The 22,253-nt window shown below is 42.0% G+C and overlaps 1 protein-coding gene across 1 annotated transcript in view; it reads right to left on the minus strand.

Moving 5' to 3' along the window:
- The window catches only part of LOC124799199 (sialin-like), a 142,855-nt gene extending 120,803 nt beyond the window's left edge, over positions 1–22,052 (minus strand). The window contains exons 1-2 of the mRNA XM_047262733.1: positions 21,882–22,052; positions 7,800–8,033 (exon numbers count right to left, since the gene is read on the minus strand). Of these exons, the coding sequence (XP_047118689.1) occupies positions 7,800–8,033; positions 21,882–22,052 (405 nt within the window). The remainder of the gene's footprint in view (positions 1–7,799; positions 8,034–21,881) is intronic.
- Positions 22,053–22,253: the final 201 nt, after the last annotated feature.

Genomic DNA, 22,253 nt, shown 5'->3' on the forward strand with positions numbered 1-22,253 from the left:
CCATTGGCAGACTGATGTAACTTTAGAGGGGAATGGTGGTCGAATTTTTCTTGCAAAGAAGAAAGGAGTTGTCGGTTCCAGAATGAGATTTTCACTCTGCAGCGGAGAGTGCGCTGATATGAAACTTCCTGGCAGATTAAAACTGTGTCTCCGACAGAGACTCGAACTCGGGACCTTTGCCTTTCGCGGGCAAGTGCTCTGCAAGTTTCGCAGGAGAGCTTCTGTAAAGTTTGGAAGATAGGAGACGAGATACTGGCAGAAGTAAAGCTGTGAGACCGGGCGTGAGTCGTGCTTCGGTAGCTCAGTTGGTAGAGCACTTGCCCGCGAAAGGCAAAGGTCCCGAGTTCGAGTCTCGGTCGGGCACACAGTTTTAATCTGCCAGGAAGTTCCGAGTTGTCGGTTCCTTATTGACTTAGAATGAAAGACTTCGTCTCTGTGCTTGGTGATGGACACATTGGCGCTCTGCAGGCTGTGCGCTCAAGTGGAGGTTCCAACTGAGCTCTAATGTTTGAGACCTCACCAGAACGACCCTAGTATCAGACTTCCTGGGAGCATGATAGGGCGTCACCATTCGGCTCATGTTACACCGAACGGTATGGTGAGCACAGCTACCATCTCCGGTATGTTGGGACGATCGAGAGGTTCAAGTACAGATTCATGGTAGGTTTCTTTGTCCCACTTTCATCGGTACATCCTCACATCTACGGGTTTCTTCAGTTCTCTATTCAGTCAGTCACTGTAATCGTTATACTGTTAGGGTGAGATAAATTTCACAAAGTTAGATGCAAGATTATTAAGCAACTCCGATGTCATTGAGTAACTTTGGCAACAAACCAGGTTTGTAATTCTTGTGGTTAATTCTATGATTGTAAATTTAGTAATTTCATGATTGTTTTGGATGCTTTATGATTCAAATGCTTCTTATAATAAACTACAGATTCATTTAAATCTGGCGTTTATTATCACATTCAATACTTTTCACTGATAAAATGCAAATTCCCCACCTTAAGATTCACTTCCGGAAACACAATATTTCATAGCATTTTGTGCATCAATTCCAGCATCGAGTGTCAAGTGCCGGGTTTTGCAATCTGAATGAACAGTGTATGTGATGCCATGACTAATAACGAGCTATATTTTTCCTTTCATTTACTACCTTCACTTGACTCGCATTCGGGAGGACGACGACGGTTCAATCCTGCGTCCGGCTGTCCTGATTTAGCTTTTCCGTGATTTTCCTAAATCGCTCCAGGCAAATGCCGGGATGGTTCCTTTGAAAGGGCATGGCCGAATTCCTTCCCCGTCCTTCCATAATCCGACGAGACCGATGACGTCGCTGTTTGGTCTCCTCCCCCAAACAACTATCGTTTTTTACTACCTTGTACTTCATAGATATATTTCTAATGACGTAGAATAATTTTCATTTGGTTATATAGTGTAGAACATGAAGTATTTTCTATACGAGTTCCTTATGTAAAGACTTGAATTTTTTTTCTGATGATCTTTCAGATAGTTTTATGAAATGTATTGTGTGAAACGGAATGCAAAAGGCAGAAGTGTTGTAAGAACTGTGGAGCGAGAGAAGTATCGATAGTTGTCAGGTCGAACAGTGTGTGGAGACGGTCGCAGATGGCGCATGAGAGTGGTGGTACGGAAGCAAGTATTGTGTGTAGTAATGGTGTGCGATTAGCGCGATATTAACACCGGACTTTCGTGTGTTAGACACGGTTTGAAATTTGACGCTATGATGGACAGTCTAAACGGATTTTGTGTCACGCGAAAGTTGTGGGTTTTTGCAGAATGATGCTTGTGGCAGTGGCAATGCACTCGTGAACAGATAATATTGTCGTCAGTTTAGAATCGGATTGAATTACATAAACTGTGAATTCAATGTCGCTCATTTTCTAGACAACGAAATATGACATGCTAAAACACTAACCGCCAATGTGGAAACCGTGAACTGTGTTGCTGCGTAAGTCACAGTTTTCACGGGAACGGTGTTATCGTGAATCATGAATATTAACAGTAGGTGGACTGTCTAACTTCGAAATTTGCAAGTTGTAGCAACTGGAATGTTAATTTAAACACGATGTATGGTCTGTGCCAAAGCATCGTGTATGAACGTTGCAGCTGAACCTTCAGTGCTACATAAACAGCTACTTTGTTCTGGCCTACCACAAATGGATGCTACGCAACTTGATACTATCACCAGCCCAAAGAGGATGTAAGGAAAGACGATATAAATTAATGCCAAGGATACGACTCAATGAACTTATAGGATTCAAATCAGCAACTTCCAACTGCTTCTAGCGCCGTCGCCACATCACGCCGACCCAGAACAGATAAGACTCGAAACCAATCCTCTCTTCGAGAAACTCACAATCGTAACCAATTTAATTTCTTTGTACTTTGTAACAGACTGTCTCTTAACGTTTCTCTCTGTAAATATAATTCGTTTATTGTAAAAACTGTTTACCTTCAGTGACTGTTAAAAAGTCTTTGCATGCGCTGTGTGTCTTTTGGAGGGGTGTGCTTCGTCGTGTATATACAATCATTTAGGCAGGAGAATTTGTGTGTTGTACTGTGAAAGTGGCCAGACGCGCAAGTTGAGGCATCCGCCATAGAAGTTATTTACACCGACCAATTACAAAGAAGCAGCTCATTTGCCATTGCTTCAAGTTAGCGTATTACAGGGAGCTTTGAATCTGACAGCTGTCAAAGTACACAATCTTTGTTTACATGCCACTTAACGTCTTATTTCCATTCATTCATATTTAGGTGCAAGTTTATCTGAGTTTAACTGTAACTGGTAAGCAAAATCACAGTATACTGTGTCTTTAATTATCAAATTATCATTCGAGTGTTTTACTGTTTTCCGCTATGGAAGGATATTATTATCAGAATTTTAACATTATTGGGAAACTTCTCATATAGAGGTTTGCTTTCGAAGTTTTCGGAAGTAAAAACGGTTCTTGGGGTTTATACAATATTAATTTACTGTATGCAGTTTTTCTTTACACATTATCTGATTACAAATTCACGGTCATAGTAAATCTCCAGGAATCGTTTTCTTCACGTGTAGCATTAGTTTTTTACGTTACTAAATAACTTGAAACTTCCTGGCAGATTAAAACTGTGTGCCGGACCGACACTCGAACTCAGTACCTTTGCCTTTTGTGGGAAAGTCCTCTATTGTCGGAGATACCCAGCCACACCTCATGACCCGTCCTCACAGCTTCAGTTCTAATTGGTTCGCAGGAGAGCTTCTGTGAAGTTTGGAAGGTACGAGACGAGGTACTGGCAGAAGTAAAGCTGTGAGGACGGGGCCCATTGTCGTGCTTTGGTAGCTCAGTTGGTAGAGCACTTGCCCGCCATAGGCAAAGGTCCCCAGTTCGAGTCACGGTCCGGCACACAGTTTTAATCTTCCAGGAAGTTTCATATCAGCGCACACTCAGATGCAGAATCAAATTTCATTCTGGATTACATAACTTATTTGCATAACAATATCTTTACACTAGGATAAACCTTAAGTGGTAGCACTGTTTTAAACAGACAGGCTTTGTATTTGGAAGGATGGAAGATTCAGTTTCCACCTGGCGATCCTAATTTAGGTCGTCAGTAGTTTCCCTAAATTACACTACTGGCCATTAAAATTGCTACACCACGAAGATGACGTACTACAGACGCGAAATTTCGCCGACAGGAAGAAGATGCTGTTATATGCAAATGATTAGCTTTTCAGAGCATTCACACAAATTTGGCGCCGGTGGCGACACCTACAAGGTGCTGACATGAGGAAAATTTCCAAGCGATTTCTCATACACAGACAGCAGTTGACCGGTGTTGCCTGGTGAAACATTGTTGTGATCCCTCGTGTAAGGAGGAGAAATACGTACCATCACGTTTCCGACTTTGATAAAGGTCGAATTGTAGCCTATCGCGATTGCGGTTTATCGTATCGCGACATTACTGCTCGCATTGGTCGAGATCCAATGACTGTTAGCAGAATATGGAATCCGTGGGTTCGGGAGAGTAATACGGAACGCCGTGCTGGATCCCAACGGCCTCGTATCACTAGCAGTTGAGATGACAGGCATCTTATCCGCATGGTCGTAACGGATCGTGCAGCCACGCCTCGATACCTGAGTCAACAGATGGGGACGTATGCAAGACAACAACCATCTGCATGAACAGTTCGACGACGTTTCCAGCAGCGTGGACTATCAGCTCGGAGACCATGGCTGCGGTTACCCTTGACGCTGCATCACAGACAGGAGCGCCTGCGATGGTGTACTCAACGACGAACCTAGGTGCACGAATGGCAAAACGTCATTTTTTCGGATGAATCTAGATTCTGTTTACAGCATCATGATGGTCGCATCCGTGTTTGGTGACATCGCGGTGAACGCACATTGTTGTTGTTGTTGTCTTCAGTCCTGAGACTGGTTTGATGCAGCTCTCCGTGCTATATATCCTGTGCAAGCCTCTTCATCTCCCAGTACCTGCTGCAGCCTACATCCTTCTGAATCTGCTTAGTGTATTCATCTCTTGGTCTCCCTCTATGATTTTTACCCTCCATGCTGCCCTCCAGTACTAAATTGGTGACCCCTTGATGCCTCAGAACATGTCCTACCAACCGATTCCTTCTTCTAGTCAAGTTGTGCCACAAACTCCTCTTCTCCCCAATTCTATTCAATACCACCTCATTATCAATATTTCGGCCAACTTTTTTGTATGGGAGCGATAGCTGGGTGGATTCAGGTTACCTTATCAACAAGGTTGAGGTTACGGATATGAAAGTAGCTAGTAGATTGGAAGAATGGCAGGAGGGTGTCCACAATGAGGATATGAAAGAAAAACTGGGAATGAACTCTATAGATGTAGCAGTCAGGGCGAACAGGCTTACATGGTGGGGTCATGTTAGACGCATGGGAGAAGCATACCCAAGAGACTCATGGGTTCAGCAGTAGAGGGTAGGAGGAGTCGGGGCAGATCAAGGAGAAGGTACCTGGAATCGGTTAAGAATGATTTTGAAGTAATGGGTTTAACATCAGAAGAGGCACCAATGTTAGCACTGAATAGGGGATCATGGAGGAATTTTATAAAGGGCGCTATGCTCCAGACTGAACGCTGAAAGGCATAATCAGTCTTAAATGATGATCATGATGACCTCCTCATTAGTTATGTGATCTACCCATCTAATCTTCAGCATTCTTCTGTAGCACCACATTTCGAAAGCTTCTATTCTCATCTTGTCTAAACTGTTTATCGTCCATGTTTCACTTCCATACATGGCTACACTCCTTACAAATGCTTTCAGAAACGACTTCCTGACACTTAAATCTATACTAGATGTTAACAAATTTCTCTTCTTCAGAAACACTTTCCTTGCCATTGCGAGTCTATATTTCATATCCTCTCTACTTCGACCATCATCAGTTATTTTGCTCCCCAAACAGCAAAACTCCTTTACTACTTTAAGTGTCTCATTTCCTAATCTAATTCCCTCAGCATCACCCGAGTTAACTCGACTATATTTCATTATCCTCGTTTTGCTTTTGTGATGTTCATCTTAAACCCTCCTTTCAAGACACTGTCCATTCCGTTCAACTGCTCTTCCAAGTCCTTTGCTGTCTCTGACAGAATTACCATGTCATCGGCGAACCTCAAAGTTTTTATTTCTTCTCCATGGATTTTAGTACCTACTCCGATCTTTACTTTTGTTTCCTTTACTGCTTGTTCAATATACAGATTGAATAACATCGGTGAGAGGCTACAACCCTGTCTCAATCCCTTCCCAACCACTGCTTCTTTTTCATGCGCCTAGTCTCTTATAACTGCCATCTGAAAGAGAGTATTCCAGTCAACATTGTCAAACGTTTTCTCTAAGTCTACAAATGCTAGAAACGTAGGTATGCCTTTCCTTAATCTATTTTCTAAGATAAGTCGTAGGGTCAGTATTGCCTCACGTGTTCCAACATTTCTACGGAATCCAAACTGATCTTCCCCAAGGTCGGCTTCTACCAGTTTTTCCATTCGTCTGTAAAGAATTCGCGTTAGTATTTTGCAGCTGTGTCTTATTAAACTGATAGTTCGGTAATTTCCACATCTGTCAACACCCGCTTTCTTTGGGATTGGAATTATTATATTCTTCTTGAAGTCTGAGGGTATTTCGCCTGTGTCATACATCTTGCTCACCAGATGGTGGAGTTTTGTCAGGACTGGCTCTCCCAAGGCTGTCAGTAGTTCTAATGGAATGTTGTCTACTCCCAGGGCCTTGTTTCGACTTACGTCGTTTAGTGCTCTGTCAAACTGTTCAAGCAGTGTGGTATCTCCCATTTCATCTTCATCTGCCTCCTCTTCCATTTCCATAATATTATCCTCAAGAACATCGCCCCTGTGTAGACCCTCTATATAGTCCTTCCACCTTTTTGCTCCCCCTCTTTACTTAGAACTGGGTTTCCATCTGAGCACATTAGAAGCATGTATTCGTCAACGCCATACTGGCGTATCACCCGGCGTGATGGTATGGGGTGCCATTGGCTACACGTCTCGGCCACCTCTTGTTCGCATTGACAGCACTTTGAGTAGTGGACGTTACATTTCAGATGTGTTACGACCCGTGGCTCTACCCTCCATTCGATCCCTGCGAAACCCTATATTTCAGCAGGATAACGCACGACCGCATGTTGCAGGTGCTGTACGGGCCTTTTTGGATACAGAAAATGTTTGACTGCTGCCCTGGCCAGCACATTCTCCAGGTCTGTCACCAATTGAAAACGTCTGGTCAATGGCGGCCGAGCAAACTGTCTCGTCACAATACGCTACTCACTACTCTTGATGAACTGTGGTATCATGTTGAAGCTGCATGGGTACCTGTACCTGTACACGCCGTCCAAGCTCTGTTTGACTCAATGCGCAGGTGTATCAAGGCCGTTACTACGGCCAGAGGTGGTTGTTCTGGGTACTGATTTCTCAGGATCTATGCACCCAAATTGCGTGAAAATGTAATGACATGTCAGTTCTAGTATAATATATTTGTCCAATGAATACCCGTTTATCATCTGCATTTGTTCTTGGCGTAGCAATTTTAATGGCCAGTAGTGTGTTTCAGAAGAATGCAGTGATGGTTCCTATTATAAAGGCATGGCCGAGAATGTGTTCCATTTTTGTCCAACTAGACCTGTAATTATGTACCTATGGCGAAGACTGACTATGGCCACAGAAGAGGTGTGCTGCTCACAAACCCCTACACGTCTTCATCCAGTGATGACTATCGTCCGAGGATGATAAGGTGGTTGGTAAGTACCGTTAGGTTGGTTGGTTTGGTTGTTTGGAGGAAGAGACCGAACATCGAGGTCATCGGTCTCATCGGATTAAGGAAGGACGGGGAAGGAAGTCGGCCCTGCCTTTCAAAGGAACCATGCTGGCATTTGCCTGGAGCGATTTAGGGAAATCATGGAAAACCTAAATCAGGATGGCCGGACGCGGGGTTGAACCGTCGTCCTCCCGAATACGAGTCCAGTGTGTTAACCACTGCGCCACCTCGCTTGGTGTACCGTTAGGTCTCCTGAGGCCTGTTCAGGTGGAGTTTAGTTGTAGACGTGTATGTAAATGCCTGTATGTTCTTAAGGAATAGTTCCACAGCATGTAAAATATACTTGTAAAAGTTGCGGACGGTGCATAAAACTATTATTGCTACTAGCAGTGGTATTACTGAGGAGACGAGCTCGTGGCAGTAAAATATCGCGGTCAGTTAGTGGCGCAGGCAGGTGGGTGCCGTTGGGAGCAGCCTGTACCTGTACGAGCCCCTGGATGACCCGGATGGCGATGAAGGCGTAGACGCTGAGGCGCACCAGCACGGGCGTGACGAGCGCCAGCACGGCGCTGACGGCGACGGCGCAGGTCATGAGGACAGCGCCGCCCACGCGCAGCGCCAGCCAGCCGCCCAGCAGCTGCGTGCAGATGTAGCCGTAGAAGAAGGAGCTCAGCACCAGGCCCTGCAGCTCCGTGTCCCAGTCGAACTCGCTCTCCTGCCGGCAAAACAGTCGAAGCATGTACTGATTCGTATTATTTTTCTTTCTTTTCTTTAATATACGCTATATGTAAACTTAATGAGCTATAAACTAAGGCACCAGCAAAAGTGAATTAATGAGTTGTTTTGTGGCAAGGATAATGTTTTGATACACCGTTAAATACCTGTATCAAATTAAATAAGAAGAAGGAAGTGATGAAAAAAATAAGGATGGCAAAAAATGAAACATGGCAAAAAACATGTGCCAAGGTTAATAGCAAATTAGGATTTGTGAGAGCAAAAGAAGCATGGCCAGTATTAAAAGGGCTTCAACAGGATACAGAAAGCAAAACCAATCTCCAACTGATAACACAAAAGGAATGGGAAGAGTATTTCCAAAAATTATTAAATGAGGACAGAGAAGAATGTCTAGAAGAAGGAACATTGGAAGAAAATGGACATGAAGATGATGAAATCCAGATTTTAGAAAGTGAAGTACTTCAGGCATTGAGAATAGGAAAGAATGGTAAATCACCTGGACCAGGCAATATCAATCTGGGGTGTCTGAAATATGGTGGTGACAAAATTGTGAAACTGATAACACACCTCTTCAACAAAATTATACCTGGAGACTCAGTACCAACGAGATGAAGCAAGGTTACATTAATACCATATTTAAGAAAGGGGATCGCAAAATTTGTTCAAACTAACGAGGAATTTATGTTACAAACAGATTAATGAGATTTTGGTAAACATGTTTGGAATACAGTAATTAGTAGATTATTGTATTTTGACTAAAGTGCAGTCTTGATCACACCATTTATGTTTCAATGATATAGGTAACCGGTTTAGGTTATTTCTACATAACCATCATCAGACCTGTGGATTAATTTTAGGAAATACTAGAAACCAATCTTTAAATAAAATGAAAGTGTCTAATGATGTCAAAATTTAACAAGATAAAATAAAATTAATTATACCCATGGCTCCCTTTGGATGGTAAGCGGAGCCTATTAACTACCTAGATCTCACCATAACTAATAACAATGGGAAACATTTCTTCACCATATACAGAAAACCTACAACCACTGATGTTATTATTAATGCCACATCATGTCATCCCGACAAGTATAAAAAAGCATTTTTTAAGTCTATGATACACCAAATACTAAAATTACCGCTGGAAGCTAATGAGATAAAAAAGGAAATGACCATCTTAAAACAAATTGCAAAAACTAACTCTTTCAACACACGACAGGTAGATGTCATTTTTAATAAAGTGCAACAATCACAAAGTACTCCACTAATAGGTAATCCAAAATATATGAAGATGACATATATGGGAAACATATCAGATAGAATTACTGATTTATTCAAAAATTCTGGGATAACAATAGCATTTACAACTGACAATACTTTACAACAAAAATTAAGACATACTGTAAGTAAAGATAACGGAAAATTTACCAGATCAGGAGTGTACAGATCCAATGTAGAGACTGTGAGAAAATATACATCTGCCAAACAGGACGAAATTTTGCAGTAAGTTACGAAGAACATATGTCGGGTACCTCACGAACGAAGTCTGTATTCGGCCATCATATAGCATTCAATAATCATGCTGAGGGGACAGTAGAGCAGAATTTACAAGTTCTTCACTATGCAAATAAAGGCTTATTTATGAATATCTTAGAAGAAATCGAGATATATGCTCATTTGAAAACCAAATCATCAATGCTGCTCAATGAACAATTAGATTTTCGCGAAAAATATTTTTACGACCTTTTTGACGAAATTTTGTAATAAAAGCACCTACTCTTTTGTTTTAAAATATAAGACTAGTTATACCCATGGCAAAAACTATGTATGTAAAATATGCTGTACAACATATAAAAATTTTATTAAATTGACATTGATTATTATAAAAACTATTAGATCGATGAGTTCTAAAAAAATTTAATCAGCGGTCTCATCAGTTATTCAGACACACATAATGTGGAATGTACTCTTGGCTGCTACCCTACTGCTATAAAGAATATTGCTATGAAAACTACAGTTAAAGTAAGACGATTCTGCAGCATCCAATAAAGATGCAATTGTTATGTAGGCGACTCGGTATAATCGATATATACCACAACTCCAAGGACTTTCACATCTTTGATGTAACTGACACTGTAATAGTGTTAAGGTTGCCCATGGAGGGCACAACTATTACACATCGTAGTTTACTGTTTTTATCTAAAATATAAATAAGCTGTACACATAGTAACTATCTGTTAATCAGACATTTTAAATGAATCAATTTTATTTTATTAGTGTATTTCCTACTTTTATACTTTGACGATGGCGTCATATTATGAACGCTGATTGGCAGTTGTGAAGTAGTGTGACAGGAAGTAGGCGGAGCCTCTGCATATTTAAGCTCGTGCTCAGCACTCATAACCATCAGTTAACTTCGTAGCAGCTGAGGAGAGCTCCGCCTACCATACTAAGGGAGCCATGGGTATAATTAATTTTATTTTATCTTGTTAAATTTTGACATCATTAGACACTTTCATTTTATTTAAAGATTGGTTTCTAGTATTTCCTAAAATTAATCCACAGGTCTGATGATGGTTATGTAGAAATAACCTAAACCGGTTACCTATATCATTGAAACATAAATGGTGTGATCAAGACTGAACTTTAGTCAAAATATAGATTAATGAGAATTTTTGTGAAAGTAATGAAAAAGAAACTGGAAAAAAATTTTAGAACCCAAGAAGAACAGTGTGGTTTCTCAGCTGGCAGATCATGTGTAGACCATATTTTCACATTTGACAGATTTTGGAGAAGCATAGGGAAAAATAAAAAAAATATAGGATTAATTTTCATAGATCTAGAAAAAGCGTATGATACTGTCCCAAGGAAATTGCTTTGTAAAGCACTACATATGGCAAACATAAACCCTTCCTTGATTAAAATAATGCAACAGTTGTATAAAGATAACATTTGCCAAGTGAAAGTTGGTAATAAACTTTCACAGACATTTAGAACAAGCAAAGGCCTTTTACAGGACGCCGGCCGAAGTGGCCGTGCGGTTAAAGGCGCTGCAGTCTGGAACCGCAAGACCGCTACGGTCGCAGGTTCGAATCCTGCCTCGGGCATGGATGTTTGTGATGTCCTTAGGTTAGTTAGGTTTAACTAGTTCTAAGTTCTAGGGAACTAATGACCTCAGCAGTTGAGTCCCATAGTGCTCAGAGCCATTTTTTTTTTTTACAGGGCTACCCCATCTCACCATCATTATTTAAAACCCTCTACAGATATTAGCCTTAGAACAAGGTCTCGTAAATGTAATAGTACGGGATTAGAAATAAGAGAAGGAGTTTACCTGCATCATTTATTGTTTGCTGATGATCAAGTAGTCGTAGCACAAGATGGCGAAGATGCTAACTATATGTGCAATCAACTAGCAGTAGCATACAAAACTTGCGGTTTGAAGATTAATTACCAAAAAACAGAATACTTGACTAATGATTCAGATGAGCTATACAATAAAGGAAAGAAAATCAAAAAGATAAACACTTTCTGTTATTTGGGATCTATTTTATAAATCGAGGGAAAATCAGTGTCATAAATCAATAAAAGAATTAGTAGCGGATGGAAGGTCATTGGGATGCTTAATTCAGTCTTACAGAGCAGGAATGTAATGAGCGGAACTAAAAAATTGATATACAAATCTATATCAGAGAGTGCGGTTCTGTATGGAACAGAGACCTGGACAGTTCACCTGAAGAACATTACAAAATTACAAGCTCTAGAGATGGACTTCTGGAGAAGATCGGCAAGACTCTCCAGGAAAGAGAAGATAAGGAACACCGAAATAATAAGGAGAAATTACAGTGGCACAGCATGTACGATGAATGGAGGAAGCCAGAATACCAAAATTGATACTGGAGTGGGAACCGGAGGGGAGAAGAAGAAGAGGACGACCTATGACGACGTGGCTCCAGAATGTACAGCGCACAATGAGGAGAATGGGCGCAGAGGAAGAGGACACACAAGATCGAAACACCTGGTGGAATATTTTGAAAATGTGGATTAAGAACGTTTATTCTTTGTATAGAAATTTCCGAGTAAATTATTATGTTGCAGATAAGCCTCTGTAATGAGGAAAAGCTCAAAATAATAATAAATAAACAAAGTTAAGAAATATACTCTTGAGGTTATTAATTCATGTATCTTCACCCCTTTCGTTTCAGGACCGACGTAGAATACGGACGTAGGCTTGGATCCGTCATACCAGCATTGTTAAAAAATGATTATTTTAACCGTTCATTAAAAGTGCTATGAAAAGTTACTAGAAAAGGAATATTTATTCGCACGATTATAAGTTGAACTCCTATCTGTTCATCATTTCACTCGCTGCCGAGATCCTGCATCAAGAGGTTCGGTGCAGACAAGTATAATTAACGCCGTATCTGGAAGAGTGTTCCTGCATCGACATTGTCACACTCAAGACAATGCAATTAATGCAAAGGCAATGACTCAGACTTGATAAGCCCCTATTGAACTTGGTTTACTTATCCTAAAATATTCTGCTTTCTGTGTTTAAGAACTTATAGACAGATCGACAATTTCAATGGTTGCGGTGATTATTTGGTACCGCACACTACTGGAAGTAGCAGTATGTAATACAAATTATATTTATTGAACTTGAGGGTAATGATATTCAAGGTCTGTTGATAGTGGTATCAGTTGAAGTTCAGCCAAGATGGTGCACACATTCATAAATTACCTTCTAAATTTTCTCACCTAATCTTTCCAGTCAATTTTCCCATTATTAAAGCAATTATTAATTCATTTCCATTTCCAAATCCCTATTGAAGCAACAGGTTTAAAGTAGTCATACATCTGTGTGAAAGAAAGCAGCATGTAATATACTATTCAGTAACATTAATGTTACCATCTGTCAAAAGCCGGCAAAACCATCTTTTGCAGTACAGACCGCTGCCAGATTTGCAGGAACAGAGTGAGTGAGATTCTGAAAGGAAGAATGTGGAGTCATGCCGACTACAGAGCCGTGATCAACTGCAGTAAGCTTCTTGGTTGAGATTCCATGACACAAACAGCCCAATCAAGGTGGCCCCATAGATTCTCGATTGCGCTTAAGTTGGTGGAGTCTGGTGGCCAGAGGAGTATGATAAACTCATTTCGGTGTCATTTGAACTACACTACTGGCCATTAAAATTTCTACACCACGATGATGACGTGCTACAGACGCGAAATTTAACCGAGAGGAACAAGATGCTGTGATATGCAAATGATTAGCTTTTCAGAGCTTTCACACAAGGTTGGCGCCGGTGGCGACACCTACAACGTGCTGACATGAGGAAAGTTTCCAACCGATTTCTCATACACAAACAGCAGTTGACCGGCGTTGCCTGGTGAAACGTTGTTGTGATCCCTCGTGTAAGGAGGAGAAATGCATTCAATCACGTTTCCGACTTTGATAAAGGTCGGATTGTAGCCTATCGCGATTGCGGTTTATCGTATTACGACAATGCTGCTTGCGTTGGTCAAAACCCAATGACTGTTAGCAGAATATGGAAACAGTAGGTTCGGGAGGGTAATACGGAACGGCGTGCTGGATCCCAACGGCCTTGTATCACTAGCAGTCGAGATGACAGGCATCTTATCTGCATGGCTGTAACGGATCGTGCAGCCACGTCTCGATCCCTGAGTCAACAGATGGGGACGTTTGCAACACAACAAGCACCTGCACGAACAGTTCGACGACGTTTGCAACAGCATGGACTATCAGCTCGGAGACCATGGCTGCGGTTACCCTTGACGCTGCATCACAGACAGGAGCGCCTGCGATGGTGTACTCAACGACGAACCTGGGTGCACGAATGGCAAAACATCATTTTTTCGGATGAGTCCAGGTTCTGTTTACAGCATCATGATGGTCGCTTCCGTGTTTGGCGACATCGCGGTGAACGCACATTGGAAGCGTGTATTCGTCATTGCCATGCTGATATATCACCCGGCGTGATGGTATGGGGTGCCATTGATTACACGTCTCGGTCTCCTCTTGTTCGCACTGACGGCACTTTGAACAGTGGACGTTACATTTCAGATGTGTTACGACCCGTGTCTCTACCCGTCATTCAATCCCTGCGAAACCCTACATTTCAGCAGGATAATACACGACCGCATGTTGCAGGTACTGTACGGGCCTTTCTGGATACAGAAAATGTTCGACTGCTGCCCTGGCCAGCGCATTCTCCAGATCTCTCACCGACTGAAAACGTCTGGTCAATGGTGGCTGAGCAACTGGCTCGTCACAATACGCCAGTCACTACTCTTGATGAACTGTGGTATCGTGTTGAAGCTGCATGGGCAGCTGTACCTGTACACGCCATCCAAGCTCTGTTTGACTCAATGCCCCGTCGTATCAAGGCTGTTATTGCGGCCAGAGGTTGTTGTTCTGGGTACTGATTTCTCAGGATCTATGCACCCAAATTGCGTGGAATTGTAATCACATGTCAGTTCTAGTATAACATATTTGTCCATTGAATACCTGTTTATCATCTGCATTTCTCCTTGGTGTAGCAATTTTAATGGCCAATTGTGTATGTTCATACACTGAGAGATGTGTGACACTTAGCATTATCCTGCTGGTAGATGGCACCATTTTGAGGAAAATTAAAATGCACGTATGACAGGAGACTGTCCCCAAGGGCAGAAGCATATTCGTGTTGATCCACAGTGCATTCCAGAGTGACTAGATCACCTAGGGTATGCTTAGAAAAAATTCCACAGTCGAAACACTTCCTCACCCAACCGCGACCCTTCCTACGATTGATGCAGGGTATTTGTTTTCAGACGCTTCACGATGTACACGCATAAAACGTGAGTCATCTGTAAAGGCCATCTATCGCCGTTCAGTGGACGCCCTGTTGTGGTACCGGTGTGCAAATTCCAGCCTTTGTCACTGATGAACAGCCGTCAGCACGGGTTTATGAACAAGGCACCTGCTGCGGAGGCCCATATGAAGCAATCTTCACTGAAGGGTCGTTAAACATACCTGTTATTAGTTCCTTGGTTGGGCGCTCAGTTGGTCAACAGTTGCACATCTATTGGCCCGCAAACATATCCACAGCCGTCGTTCACCCCTGTCATCTATGGGCCACTGTCCATCACAGTTGCCTCAGCACCAGTTTTGGATAGCGCCATTTTGCCATGAATGATATATTCCATTCGCAGTGGCACAAGAACCGTTTACAAAATTAGCCGTGTTTCAAATGCTGCCAACCTTTGCCTGAAAGCCAATGGCCATGCTCCTTTGGACGTCAGATACATCGCTCAATTTCTGCATTACGTCAAATGCTGCACCGTCCCCTCCCCCCTCTCCAGGCTTTATGTCCCTCCACTGCTAGTGCTGCCGCCTGCCGTCTGCGAGTTTTTGCTGCACATTGACGTCGAACATCGGCAGTGGCCACAGTAATGTGATTGGACCTAGTGGTTCCTGTGAAGCACACAATAATGTTGTTGTTGCGATTTTCGGTCAGAAGACTGAGCTCTCCACAGCAGTGTATCCTGGAAAAATCCCTTCATCTTGGCATAAATACTGCAACCTCCATCCATTTGGATCTGATTATTGCAGTCAAGTCTTGGTTTCTCTCTACAATCGACCTCCCCAACCTCACTCACATCCACACTCTCTTCCATTATGAAATTAACTATCCCTTAATGCCTCAAGATGTGGCCTATCAACCTATCCTTTCTTTTAATCATTTTTGCCATACGTTTATTTACTCTTCATTTCGATTCAGTACCTCTTCACTATGATTGAACAATTTATAATTCAAGTTTCACTTATGTACAAGGGTACATTCGCGATAAATACCTATAGAAATAATTTCCTATTATATCCAATATACGATGTTAGCTACATTATCTTTTCCAGAAACGTTTTCCTCCCTACTGATAGTCTGTGTCTCCTTCATCGTAAGTTAATTTGTTGCCCAAACATTAGAACTCAGTGATAACTTTTAGTGTCTCATTTCCCAATCTTTTTCCCTCAGCAACTTCTGATGTAATTTGACAACATCTCATTATCCTTCTTTTACTGTTATTGATGTTCATCTTGTAGCTTCTTTTCAAGACACTATCGATTCCATTCAAATGATCTTCTAAATCATTTGCCGTAACTGACAATTATTAAATCGTTGGCTAATATGAAAGTTTTAATTTCTTCGTTGATGAATGACGCCACCAGCCATAAATACTTTTAAAATGCTGTAGTTCAAAGACATAACCGGTTTCTGTCTATCACGCCCATCTTCAGATGGCTAACGATTCTGATAACGTTCGACACTCTATTATATTTGACTCGCACGATACAGAATTCGACCTTGTAACCCAAAGAATTGACTCATTCTGGAGAATTTTGGATAATGCAGAAAATTTACATTATTTTAAAGAGCACCAGCATGAGTTTACTGTACTTCCCTGACCACACATTACAAATCTCTAATAAAGATTCCGCTTCTTGCTATATTAGTGACATGTGGTATTTTTAAATTATCTTTTATGTTAGAAACAGTGCGTACATGTTGATCCAGGCGAATGACGATTGCAGATTTACTCAAATTTTTTAGCCTAAATGCATCTGCGTGTTCACATTAAAGCTTGTGCCCGACTGTAATTATTCATCAAGAATCATTAACGGCCATGGAGTTTACAAGACCCAGCATGGATAAAGTAACATTTTATCTCTTCTCCTTGAATTTTTACTTCCTTTCCAAATTTCTTCTTGGTTTTCTTTTACTGCTTTCTCTAAGTACAGATTACGTAAATAACCTACAAACTCGTCTCAATCCCTCTTAACTACTGCTTTCCTTTCATATCCGAGAAAAACATTAGTTCCAACTGTCGCAACCAGGTGCAAATTTGTACCGTACACAGTTTGTACGACGGTATAACATTCTCGCTCTCGTAATCGCAAGTGTGTGTGACTGGTAGGACTTCTTTTACCAGATATGTTTAGTGGAAACATTGTGACGTAGGAGAGTAATTGTGCTGTCAATTGTTAGTGCATACAAGACATCGAATATATTTATTGCTACAATCTATTTGTGGCGCAATTTTAATTACTTGATTTGCATAAAGTTTGCATGTGATACGCAAACATTGAAAATATGTTTTATTATTAAGAAACGTTCGTCGTAAAGTGGAGGTGAGTGTTTTATGTGATCTATTTGACTGCTGTAAATTGTTAAACAATTAATTTGATAGGGTAGTGCAAATGAACTAATACACTCTTCTTTTTTGATATCGAAATTGCGTCACCTCTCCCTTTCTTCTCAACATTAACCAATAGGAGCGCTGTATTCTGGGGAGAGATGAAAACCAATGTCTGTGTGTTTGGGGACGTTGGTTCACACACACAATCATGAAGTAGCATCTTCAGAGAGACAGAGACAGGAAGCAAGTCTGGTATTTCCCAAAAAACAGAATGTCACCACTTGATGCTTTATTTGGGGTCACGCAATCAAAGGCAGCCGACATCCGGTCCATGGCCGATGGTATTTAGAATCATAATCTGTAATTGGGACATTGAGCGACTTCTGACATCCGTGGCGGTACCTGGACGACAAATGCACGTGTGGATGAGCCCAAATGGTGGCTATTATACAGCACATCATTTCATTCCTCGGTGTCTACAGTTATTACATCATGAGAAGTGGATCTGGGGGTGCAAACATAAGCTCTATCAAAGTGGGGGAACCCTGATCAAATAAAGAATATGTGTCAATATAGTATTGTCATCAATTTCGTGTCATGATATTCTTCCTATCAGCACAGACTGAGTCTTTTTCCCGCCATTTTTTCTAGTAGGTGTGAGAAGGGAGGGGGTGAAGGGTGGAAGTGGGATGTCCTCAGGTGGTGGCATTGTGCACTATCTCAGTCAATCCCTGCATGTCAAGTTGAGCGCACATGAAAACTTTCCAATAAGGCAACACCTCCAATCTACAGCTATGTAATTACACAATTAGGACATGAAGTTTGCTAGATGTGAATTGTACCCGCCAAATAAGGAGATCCAACATCAGAAAACTGAATTTTATAAATAAACGGTATATCCTTTGGTACGTAATTGACATTGATTTAAAATTCCTGCCATGAGATCCTTCCTCTCCAACACAGACTGAGTCCTTTTCCTGCCAATTTCCAGATGGAGGAGGGGAAGAGGAGTGGGGGGATGGGAGGGGAGGGTTGGGGGATTTATCAGAGGGGGAGGGGTTAATTAATTGATCGATTTACTTAATTAGACAATTAATTCGATATAAAAAGTGGCCTTGCGTTGGCAAGGAGAAGGGATATGGGAGGTGGAGGGGTTTTCTCAGAAAGATTCCCAGGGGTCCTAAATCAACCCTCAGGGAGTTAGAAACCACTTAGCAGAACAAAAGGTTAAGAGGAGGGGGCTATAAATCAATCAAGTTCACCTCTGAATGTATGCTTGTCCCCTGAATGTTTGTAACCCTGCACTAACAAAATGCCCCAGAACACAGTTTGCCATGCTACTGACAACTCCCTCTTCTGTAGAAGCACATCTACTATTACAATGTGTAAATGGTAATGGTTAGGAAGTACTAATGTACATCTATATTTTTTCTAAAAAAATACTTCGAAATGTTCAGTATGTAATCATATGTACAAATTAATTTGTGATTTGAATGTAAAATGACTCATTCCACATCATTAGTATTTATCATGCAAAATGGTCCATGGACTATGAAACTAAGTAACTAGCAGGAAAGCTGCACAAATTATGACACACAACCCAGAGTCACTGCAGTGTGGATAAATTGGCGTAAAGGTTCAGATATCCTATATGTCAGAAAAGTTGCCACAACAGCTTCAAGGTCCAATATAGCGGACAAGCAAAGTGACATGTGACAGATGAAGCAAGGGGGACACTCAGTGCAGACAAGCACAGCAAAGAGGGCGTTCCTGGCCAAAAGAAGTCTACAAGAATCAAACATAGGTCTTAATTTTAGGAAGCACCATTCTATGGTTGTAAATTATGAAATGTGGGAAAATCGGGAAAGAAGAGAGTCAAAGCATCTGAAATTTGGTGCCATATAAGGTTGTTGAAAACTGTATGGACTAATAAGATATTAAAGAAGAAATTCTCTGCAGAATAGGCATGGAAAGGAATACATGGGAAACACTGACAAGAAGAAGGGGTAGGGTGGTAGGACATCAAGCAATAAGTCCCATGCCACGCGGAGCGGCCGCGCGGTTAGAGGCGCCGTGTCACTGACTGCACGGCCCTTCCCGCCAGAGGTTCGAGCCCTCCCTCGGGAATGGGCGTGTGTGTTGTTCTTAGCATCAGTTAATTTAAGTAGTGTGTAAGTCTAGGGACCGATGTCCAAGGCAGTTTGGTCCCTTAGGAATTCACACACATTTGAACATTTGTTCCATGGTACTAGAGAGAGCTGTAGAGGGTAAACACTGTAGGGAAAGACAGAGACTGGGATACATCCAAAACATAATTGTGGGCCTAGGGTGCAAGTGCTACTCTTGGATGAAAGACCTCCTGCCACAGGAGATGAATTTGCGGCTGACCGTATCTAACGAGTCAGAACACTGGCGACCCAGAAACAAAAACATAATGCATCAGCACGGCTTTAGAAAGCATCGCTCCTGCGAAACCCAACTCGCCCTTTTTTCACATGATATCTTGCGAATAATGGATGAAGGGTATCAGACGGATGCCATATTCCTTGACTTCCAGAAAGCGTTTGACTCGGTGCCCCACTGCAGATTCCTAACTAAGGTATGAGCATATGGGATTGGTTCCCAAATATGTGAGTGGCTCGAAGACTTCTTAAGTAATAGAACCCAGTACGTTGTCCTCGATGGTGAGTGTTCATCGGAGATGAGGGTATCATCTGGAGTGCCCCAGGGAAGTGTGGTAGGTCCGCTGTTGCTTTCTATCTACATAAATGATCTTTTGGATAGGGTGGATAGCAATGTGCGGCTGTTTGCTGATGATGCTGTGGTGTACGGGAAGGTGTCGTCGTTGAGTGACTGTAGGAGGATACAAGATGACTTGGACAGGATTTGTGATTGGTGTAAAAAATGGCAGCTAACTCTAAATAATAGATAAATGTAAATTAATTCAGATGAACAGGAAAAAGAATCTCGTAAGGTTTGAATACTCCATTAGTAGTGTAGCGCTTGACACAGTCACGTCGATTAAATATTTGGGCGTAGCATTGCAGAGCGATATGAAGTGGGACAAGCATATAATGGCAGTTGTGGGGAAAGCGCATAGTCGTCTTCGGTTCATTGGTAGAATTTTGGGAAGATGTGGTTCATATGTAAAGGAGACCGCTTATGAAACATTAATACGACCAATTCTTGAGTACTGCTCGAGCGTTTGGGATCCCTATCAGGTCGGATTGAGGGAGGACATAGAAGCAATTCAGAGGCGGGCTGCTAGATTTGTGACTGGTAGGTTTGATCATCACGCGAGTGTTACGCAAATGCTTCAGGAACTTTGGTGGGAGTCTCTAGAGGAAAGGAGGCGTTCTTTTCGTGAATGGCTACTGAGGAAATTTAGAGAACCAGCATTTGAGGCTGACTGCAGTACAATTTTACTGCCGCCGACTTACATTTCGCGGAAAGACCACAAAGATAAGATAAGAGAGATTAGAGCTCGTACAGAGGCATATAGGCAGTCATTTTTCCCTCGTTCTGTTTGGGAGTGGAACAGGGAAAGAAGATGCTAGTTGCGGTACGAGGTACCCTCCGCCATGCACCATATGGTGGATTGCGGAGTGTGTATGTAGATATAGATGTAGATAATTGGCAGTGGTCTTACGTGCCTCTAGGCAGGGTATAGAGTGTTGGCCAGTCCTATAAACCGCTAAGCAATCTAACGATTTCATCTAAATGCAGGTGCTCTGTCGGACAAGCCATTCACCGTGAAAATTAGAGTGCTGCATTTGGCGGTACAGAGGGAAACACAGAGCATAGTGAAAAGGTCTGCGTACCAGATCAGTGTGATTTGACGAAAACCGTGGGATGACCAAAGAAACGTTTCACAGATACACTCATTCAAGATGTTCATAGTGGGATCCTACATCCTTAAGGGGCACTGGATTGAAACAGGTGACGAATGTTGATCTGTAATGGGAATCTCGTCGCAACTGCACAATGCTGAGAAGAAGTGACCTAGGAAAGCGTCCCATAGATTATCGTTAATGGAATGAACATTTTATCGATCGTTTTTTATCATAACCTTTTCATGGCAAGATATTATTTATTTTGATTTAAACACTTCAGAGCAAGGTATTGTACAGGGTGGCAGTCAGTCAAGGAATATTATAAGGAATTGGTTTGAAAAATTTATTTCAAAGGCCCAGTGAAATCCTTACAAGTTTTCTCCCAGAGTAACTTGCGGTGTACCTAAGTGACACCAAGTCTTGCAAAACCGAGGCAGTTCTGTCCAGTTAAAGCAGCTGACAAGAGACGCCCTGAGACCTCTGCTGAAACTGCTAGCGAATTCACGCCACTGGTTTTAGCCAATAGCGTGCGTGGGATACAGGTCACGTGTGTGGACGCTGGAGTGTTCTGCGGTGCGGAGCACAGTTGCCTCTCTCTCTTGTTATCCAGACCTCGAGCAGAACAGACGTCTTTTCGGAAGGCAGTGGCACAAAGTTGATTATTCAGGTTGAAATCAGGGACTGTTTAGAAAGATGATAGAGCTCCTTATGGTACTTGTATCACAGAATAAATTAATAAATGTGGTCGTAAGGCATATTCCTGTGCATAATGCTATTTAGAAGTTACGAGAAGTTCCTACCCGAACAACCGTCCCGTTGCTGTCTGTGTGCGTCTTGTTCTCCGTCATGTCGACAATGACGACGCTGACGTTGACCCGGAGGGCGTAGAGGTTGAAGAATCCTAGGAAGGTCAGCAGCGTGACCACGTACCGCCGCCGTCTCCAGACCTTCCAGAGTGGGACCTCTGGCATCTCCTCGCTAGAGCAAGACAATGTGTTATTTTATTTAGTCTACTTGTCCATTTATTTTACCTGGTAACGTTATGATCATCAGGCCCTCTCATACACTTAACCACACACGCTTAGAGGGATAACATTAGCATGTGCATACTACTTGATCTGTACATAATAATAATAATAATAATACTACTACTACTACTACTAATAATAATA

Source organism: Schistocerca piceifrons, chromosome 5 (genome assembly GCF_021461385.2).
Source record: "Schistocerca piceifrons isolate TAMUIC-IGC-003096 chromosome 5, iqSchPice1.1, whole genome shotgun sequence".
NCBI lineage: Eukaryota > Metazoa > Arthropoda > Insecta > Orthoptera > Acrididae > Schistocerca > Schistocerca piceifrons.